Below are 8,000 nucleotides of genomic sequence, written 5' to 3' on the forward strand. Positions count from 1 at the left end.
CCGACCATCACCACAGCTCAGCCTTGACCTTTGCAGACACCCTTCCTGCTCCCTGCCCCCCCTAGGGCTTTAGGCTATCTTGTCTTCACACTGTTCCTTAGACTGGGGCAAGGACCCAAACTAGGACCCATGGATCATCAACCTGGAAGCAGGCTGTAGCCACTGCTGTAGGTAGAAACAGAAATTCAAGGAGCAAACAACATCTTCATCCCTCCTCAGAAGTAGAGTCCACAGCCCCTGTTCAAGAAACATTGGGTGTTCCCCTCACATGTTCTGAAAACTGGTGTGCAGGACACAGAATAAGGAGAGAGAACAGAGAATGGAGGTTATCTGTTGGGCCAGGTAGAGAGATAGAGAGATAGGACAAGTGGGGCACATGAGCTGTGAAGTGAGCCTCATGGGGAAACGTTCAAGAAATGGAACGGGGTTGGGGGTGGTGAATGTGTGTGGGTGTGTGCATGTGTCCTTGTGTGTTCGCTGTACAAGTTGTTCTATACATATCCATTTGTGTGCATGTGTGTGTATGTGGTGTGTGTGCATATGTGTGTGTGTGTGTGTGTGTGTGTGTGTATGTGGGGTGTGTGTGTACTAGAGTTTTACCTTGAATGTCTTTTTCAATTGCTTCCCAACTTACCTTTTAAGGTATAATCACTAAACCAGAACCCCATGAATATCTCCAGGAGTTCCAGAGATCTCCTGTCTCTTCTTTCCCAGAGCTGAGATCAAAGACACATGCTACCATGCCTGGCTTTTGTCCATGGGTGTTGGGGATCTGAACTCAAGTTTTCATGCTTATGCAACAAAACACTTTACCAACTGAGCCATCTCTCCTGACCCTTATATACCCTTATACAACTATTTTTATGGGTCTGTGTATCTGTCTTTGTTCATCTCCGTGTCTACATGTGCATGTGTCTGCATGAATGAGCATCTTAGATGCTCATGTGAGCATCCATGTATCGTGTACATGTTCTTCTTGTGTTTCAGGTGTGCTCATGTTATTTCTTCTTCTTCTTCTTCTTCTTCTTCTTCTTCTTCTTCTTCTTCTTCTTCTTCTTCTTCTTCTTCTTCTTCTTCTTCTTTTTCTTCTTCTCCTCCTCCTCCTCCTCCTCCTTCTTCTCTCTCTCTCTTTCTTTCTTTCTTTCTTTCTTTCTTTCAAGTTTTCTTGAAACAAAGTCTCATGTAGTCCAGGCTGGCCCATGTAGCTGAGGATGGTTTTTAAATTCCTGATCCTCCTGTTTCTGCTTCTCTAGTGCTCCTCAAATAAGTGGCATTGTGCCCAGGTATGTAACTGAGGTTATATTTTGTTGGCATGGGTGTCTTCAGGGCTCTGTGCCCTTTTTAACTACTTTCATGTGATTTTGTTTTGTGCTATATCTTCCTCCCGCCCCGTGTATGTGTGGGGTGTGTGTGTTGTGTGCATATGTGTGTGTATGTGTGTGTATGTGTGTGTATGTGGGGTGTGTGTGTGTGTGTGTGTTTTGGCAGGGAGGAGCTAGTAATTGTGGATGTCCTCATCTCACTACTAAGTTATAACAAGACATTTTGGGGATCCAGGTCCGTTTCTGGGTTGGTGACTCACCCTGATGTTGGAGGCCATGGACCAGCAGGTCCCCACGCACAGCCTGTGAGGCTGTCACTGGGTCCTGAGTCTGATTGGGTTTAGAGCCCAGAGACTCTGTGTCCCTGACTCCCCTCCTCCAACCCTGAGACCAGCTGGAGCCTCCCACAGCCCACATGGAGGCCCTGCAAAGCTGTGGACACCACCCAGGCCTGCTATACAGGACTGTACCAGGTACAACTGCACTCCAGGGCCAGCAAAACTGCAATGTGGATGCACACTGAGAAGCACAAATGGACACAGGGGTAGTTGATGGCTGTGTATGAGGACCTGCTGGGCTATAGCCTCCAGTATTAGGTGTGAGTCACTAACCCTCAGACAGGCCTGGGTCCAAACAATGTCTTGTTATAACTTCATTACCAGGATGGACTTTGAGGAGACATCCCCAAGTACAGCACTGCCATCTGGCTGCCCGACAGGACCCCTAGCAATTCACATGCTTCTTTAGGACCTAACGTCTGAGGTATAAAATAAGGGGTTGTTGCTAGCAGAGCCACATATACAGCTGCACAGTTGTGCACTGAACAGATACCTGGCTAAGTGACAGCCGGTGCTGAGAGCCAGGCTAGATTTTGCCTTGCAGATGAGAAGCAGCAGTGCCCAGCTGCCCCATCTTCCCACACATTTGCTCACTGGCCACTGTGCTCAGTGGGGTATCCATCTAACAGACAACTTGTTCTCATTCTCACGAAAGATGTTGTCTTTCTCTGGTTGCTTGGCTGGAGGGAAAGCCAGCCTTGTCATCAGCCCTCCACCCTGTGCTGGTTGTCTAGCTTGCCCATCTCTCACAGACCCCGCCCCCCACCATCTCCCTGGCATTCTTCCTGACCTATCTCTATAGACCGCTCAGGGGGACCCAAACGTACTGCTTTAATCCACGCTCCCATTTGTATCAAACCTCTACCCTGACCCACTATCCCAGACAGCACTAGCTGAGGGCGATATATCAATAGGACAGGAAAGTGAGCATGATGCACGTTGGGCTGAGCCACTGTGACTCAGATGCTCTGAGTCCCCTGACTTCAAATCCGGCCCTGAACCGTCTACCCAAACGCACTCTAGCTCAACCTTTCCCCAGCACCGCCCTGCCCGACAGTGACTCAACACCGTGCTGGTTCAGGGTTCTTTATTTCCTTAGTAAAGTAACCGATGCAATCTCGGGGAGTGGAGGGGGAGGAGCTTGTCCTGTCATGCCAAACCTACCTGGGAGGAAGGGACAAAGATAAGGTCTGAGGGAGAGCCCTGGGGTGGCACTGAACACTCCAGCAGAAACAAAAGGTCTCCTGACTCCCATCCCTCAAGCCCTACTTAACCCAGGGCTTAGGAAGGGAACGGGTGCAGGAGGGCGTCCCGGCCTCTTACCCTGCAGACTCAACTGGAAGCTGGGTAGCGGCTGCTATGAGGCATGTCTCGATAGAAGGGGTCAACTGAAGCCAAGGTTCTGAAGGAAGAAAGGTAGCTGATAGAGTGCCGGGTGACCAGGCCTGGGCCTCTCTCCTCTACCTTCCCTCCCTCCTTCCCTCCCTCCCCCAGATCCCAAGAGCTAGCCAGACCACAGACGTTCTCTGTCTGCCAACAGGAGCCTTTACTGTCCAAGGGGAGGTTTTGAAGAACTGAGCAGGAGTCACAGGAGGGATGGGCCCACAGTTCATTCATCTTTAAATCCATTCCCCACAACCCCTATCACCAGGGTGGAGGTAAGACATGCAGTGGAAGGATAGGACTGAGGGAATGAATCTGGCCAGGTAGGAGGGCTGCAAAGGGAGGGAGGGGTGGCAGGGGCAGAGCCGAGGGGGCATGCTACCTTCCCACATGGGGGTGCAGGTGCCTCAGGGTCTCCGTGGGATTTGGGGTGGAGTCCACGTGGGTATGGTTATTCAGCTCACTGAGGGCGTAGCCTCCTGCTTTCTGGGGCTGGATGCCACCTCGAGTCCAGCCTTCTCGATCCAGCCCCTTGGGGATATTCTCGAAGTACCTAGTGTGGCGCGAGGGTCCTTAGTTAGCTACAGCTCACCCCTTTCTGAGGCTCATCCCTCCCTTCACTACCAACAATCTTGGGCCTCAGAGCTCTCCAGTCTCCTCGCCTCTGCCCATGTGTTTCCTCTGCCTGTCACACCTGAGCCCCAAGACACTCAATCAGGAAGCCTGTCCCCATTCCTGGGGCTGGGTGCCTCTACCCCACTCCAAAGCTGAGACGGTGTGGAGAGCAAAGAACAGATCTGTGGTGTTCCCACCTGTGGTCTTGCCAGCACCCAGAAAAGAGCCCTACTCCATCAGTCTAAGCCTAATCCTAAGCCTCTGATGCCCTTCCATCCGCCTAAAGAACTGGGCCTTAGGCCAGGTTCTGAGACACAAAAGGAGTAAGACTGGCCCTCACCCTGGCTTAGGAAGACAGAACAACAGAATGCCTATAGGTCGATTTGGAAATCAGTGATTATAACCCCTGGGGGCTTCAGGATCTCCAGCAAGAAGCAGGGTGTCCGACAAACCTGCAGGAGATCCTGACAGGTAATGGAGGCAGGGTGTGTGAGCAGGGTAAGGACCTGCGGAGAGCCTGGGGTTTGGGGAAGACCTCAAACAAGGAGCAAGTCACTTAAAGAGAGAGCATTTTGTCTGCCAACACACAGAGTGTTCCCCCATCACCCTTGTCGAAAGAGAGTAGTTACTGTGTCCCCAAGCTAAGCCCTGAGAGTGTGGCCCAGGAGCCACCAGGGCTTTTTCAGTGAGACCTCTATTGCTGGCTGGTCCTCAGCCAGACACTCTGAAGTCTCGACTCCAGGGACACCTTCTTACATCAACACCCTGGTCCCAGCTCTCCTACTCCTCTCACCACACCCGGATGTGATCACAGGGTTTGTCCTTCGGGGCCTGGGTCCATGTCTGCCCTCAGTCAGGATTCAGTGAAAAACAGGACATGCCCTAGAACTGGGGTTAGAGGAGGGAAGCCTGACAAGCCAGAGGAACATGGAGTACTCAGGTTTGGGGAGGGGGGGCAGCATGCGATTATGGATAGATAAGCCTGGCTTTCTAGCTCTAGGATTATGTCCCCCTCACCCTAAACCCACTTCATGCTAGAGTGGGTTAATGCACGTCATCTCAGCACTTGGGAGGCAGAGACGGAAGGAGCTTTGGCCACAAGCTCTAGGCCAGTCTAATCTACAGAGAAAGTTTCCAGGCCAACAAGACTGTCTCAAAATAAAAACCAAATACAAAGGTATTATACTTCCTTTCTGCTGCTTCTATATCGATTGCCTTCCCACCCAGCCCTGGTTTCAGAAGCTGTCCCTGGGGCTCTTGGGCTACCTCCCCCCAAAAGCCTTCCTGCAGGCTTCAGACATGGTTCATAGCTTTACCTACTGAGGGAGCACTGAGCCCACCTGGCATGTGATGGATGCATCACCTTAAAAACTGATGGTTTTGCTGCTGCAGAACTCCACATTCATTCACCCTTCCCCAGTTCACCAGCCTGGACCTGGTCTTGCTCTGCCTGTCCTATGCAAGTGCCCCTTGAGTTGCCAGAATCTGTTTCTCCTGAGCAAGGAGCCCCCGTGAACCTTAATGCCATCCCATCCTGGGGACAGTTTTTTAACCAGTGACTAATGGGCCTGGGGTGTGACTGCCCTGACTCTCTCTCACCCTCCAGCTGGGTCAGATCAGAGCTGTGTGCCTTACACTGTTGTCACAGGACGGCTGGCCACATAACACCTCATCACCATGTGCTTTCCCTTCCATGCAACTTCCGCATGCCCCCTAAGGTCCGTTCTCCCAGTGGAGGGGCAGCACAGGATGTTCAGCTGAGGATCTGTGTCTGGAAGAGTTCAGTGGGAGGTTTTCCTCCCAGAGGTTGTATCCTCATTACTTGTTCTGCCTCGACTTTGAGTCAGTCAAATGGATCTCAGCTCTCAACCAGGAAAGGAGCCTCACCCTTGGTTGTAGGTGGTCAGGTACCGCTGATCTCTGTCCTGTTCATAGGAACTCCGAACATAGCTGGGGTTGTTAAGAGTGAACCCTGTGGGCTCCTGTACAAGATGAGGACAGGGGAATGAAAGGTCGGGACTCGGGAGCATAGGTAGGGACTGGGACGGGTGCAGCAAGCCTCACCTTGTTCCCCACAGACTCCCTGCCAAGCAGGGCAACATTTGTCTGTTGCATCCGCTGGGGAGGCTGGTAGGACCTGTGGCTCATGCTGGCAGTCTGTGGGGCTGGAGTAGGCACCTATAAGGAGCAGAGACACAAGGCAAGAGGCTGCAAGGCTGACTGAGGTCATATGATGAAGAAAGGATGGACAGAAGCCCTCCCACCCCTGGCCAAAGTATTCCATGTTTCAAAGCACAAGGCTCCATCCCAGCCCCCGCTTTATGCTCCATCTGCAACACCCTTCATCTATCTCTGCCTCTTTTGCTTCTCCCCACTGCCACTCACTCTGGGGTTCAAGGTCCTTTCATTCACTCGGCTGAATCCAGTGTCCCGATCAGAGCCTCTGGCCAGCACAGGGAGGAAATCACTTCCCTGGAGGGAGCAAAGAAGTTGTGGGTACGACTCCTTCACAATTCCAAACCATGTACAACTGTCCCCATAGGTGACCCTGCCTCAGCAGCACATAGCTTACCTGAGGGTGAGTTACAGGGAGGTAGTCTGACTTGGTGACACTCCGTCCTGGATGGAGGACCTGGAGAGGGACACACAGTGGGAAATCAGCCTAGCCTCCCTTTCTCCTCAATGGCTCCCACACCCACTGATTTCAGCCTCCACTGCATCAAGCATGCAGAAGAGTTCTATACTGACAGATGTGACTGGGTCAATGTAGGAATAGGTAGAGTTTGGGTGGAATGACCAACCCCTGGTCCAGAATGGGAGCCAACAGGGAAGGTTCCCATCTGAGCTTTGTGTATTCTTGGTCTTGCCCCTTCACCTACTTGGATCTCAATATTGTCAACTATAAAGTGGGACTCTTAAGCACAGCAGTGGTGTTCTCTCACTCTCTTTCATTCCATACTTGTCTGGAGGGCTTTGTATCCAAAGCTTTAAAAGTAACTACAGAATACCTCCCCATTCCCCAGTCTTGAGAATTTTGATGCTCCTGAGCCCACACTTACAGGGTCCCCAGGAAATGCCTGTGAGGGCGGCTGGAAGACAATGGGATTCTTGGTAGACTCTTCCGTGAAGCCAGTCTCTTCTTTGGAACCAATTGTCTTCTTAAGCAAGAGATCTGCAAAAGCCATAGCTCTCTATGCTTCATGGGGCTACTTCAGTGACCCAGCAGGAGGAATGGACTCCAGGGACCAGGCCAGGAAAGCAGAAGGAAGGATAGGGACTGACAGGCAGGAGTAGCTGTGCTCAGACCCAAGTGACCCTGCTACAACAGCAGCACAGAGCACTGAAATCAGCCCAGAAACAGCTCCCTCAAGCCACCCATTTGTCAGTCCTCCTCTTCCCCAATGGTAGCTTCTGAGAACTGTACCAGCTCTAACCCTGGAGTCTCCTATGGGCTGGAGAAGGAAGATGAAAATGGGAGGGCCTACCTGGGTGGTTTGGAGACTCCTTAAGATACTTGGAATTGTATTCAGAAGTCATGAAGCGTGGACCCTGGAACATACAAGGCAGAACATTGGGAATGCAGTCGGCAAGGGTGGAAGGCAGGCGTTCTGTGATGGTGGTGGTAGCTCTTTGGATGTGTGAACACCCAGTGAGCCTGGGAGGAGAAGACAAGCACAGCAGCCCAACAGACATCTAGGATGCCCGATGAGGTGTGGCAGTGCTCCAAATGCCTCCAAGATCGTTCCAAATCACCCAGCATGCTGAGCTCCTGGGAGTGACCCTGAGGAACCCAGACAAGAGTGACAGGGTCATGATGAAGGGGGATAAGCTGACAGATGAAAAAAACATATCAGCTTGGTTACGGGCCAGGCCAGGGTGTGGTGGACACTTTGATGCAGTTTGAGAACTATCAAATTGAAAATACCTTGCTCGGAGCTAGAGAAAGTACCCAAGGAGCTAAAGGGGTCTGCAACCCTATAGGTGGAACAACAATATGAACTAACCAGTACCCACAAAGCTCGTGTCTCTAGCCGCATATGTAGCAGAAGATGGCGTAGTCGGCCATCATTGGGAAGAGAGGCCCCTTGGTTTTGCAAACTTCATATGCCCCAATTCAGGGGAACGCCATGGTCAAAAAGTGGGAGTGGGTGGGTAGGGGAGCAGGCGGAGGGGCAGGGTATGGGGGACTTTTGGGATAGCATTTGAAATGTAAATGAAGAAAATACCTAATAAAAAATTGGAAAAATCCCAGCACTCGGGAGGCAGAGGCAGGCGGATTTCTGAGTTCGAGGCCAGCCTGGTCTACAAAGTGAGTTCCAGGACAGCCAGGGCTACACAGAGA

At 51.7% G+C, this 8,000-nt stretch overlaps 1 protein-coding gene across 4 annotated transcripts in view; it reads right to left on the reverse strand.

Moving 5' to 3' along the window:
• Nucleotides 1-2,730: 2,730 nt before the first annotated feature.
• Nucleotides 2,731-8,000, reverse strand: part of Ppp1r32 (protein phosphatase 1 regulatory subunit 32) — an 8,690-nt gene continuing 3,420 nt past the window's right edge. For 2 of the 4 annotated variants that reach the window (XM_021151961.2, XM_021151962.2), the window contains exons 7-15: nt 7,144-7,207; nt 6,718-6,830; nt 6,231-6,290; nt 6,044-6,130; nt 5,723-5,836; nt 5,546-5,640; nt 3,426-3,596; nt 2,984-3,062; nt 2,737-2,820 (exon numbers count right to left, since the gene is read on the reverse strand). In XM_021151961.2, coding sequence (XP_021007620.1) covers nt 2,993-3,062; nt 3,426-3,596; nt 5,546-5,640; nt 5,723-5,836; nt 6,044-6,130; nt 6,231-6,290; nt 6,718-6,830; nt 7,144-7,207 — 774 coding nt within the window. In that variant the 3' untranslated portion in view covers nt 2,737-2,820; nt 2,984-2,992. Of the gene's footprint in view, nt 2,825-2,983; nt 3,063-3,425; nt 3,597-5,545; nt 5,641-5,722; nt 5,837-6,043; nt 6,131-6,230; nt 6,291-6,717; nt 6,831-7,143; nt 7,208-8,000 lie in introns of all 4 variants that reach the window. The other 2 variants (XM_021151963.2, XM_021151964.2) reach the window with 2 other exon arrangements.

The sequence above is a fragment of the Mus caroli genome, chromosome 19 (assembly GCF_900094665.2).
Source record: "Mus caroli chromosome 19, CAROLI_EIJ_v1.1, whole genome shotgun sequence".
Classification (NCBI taxonomy): Eukaryota; Metazoa; Chordata; class Mammalia; order Rodentia; family Muridae; genus Mus; species Mus caroli.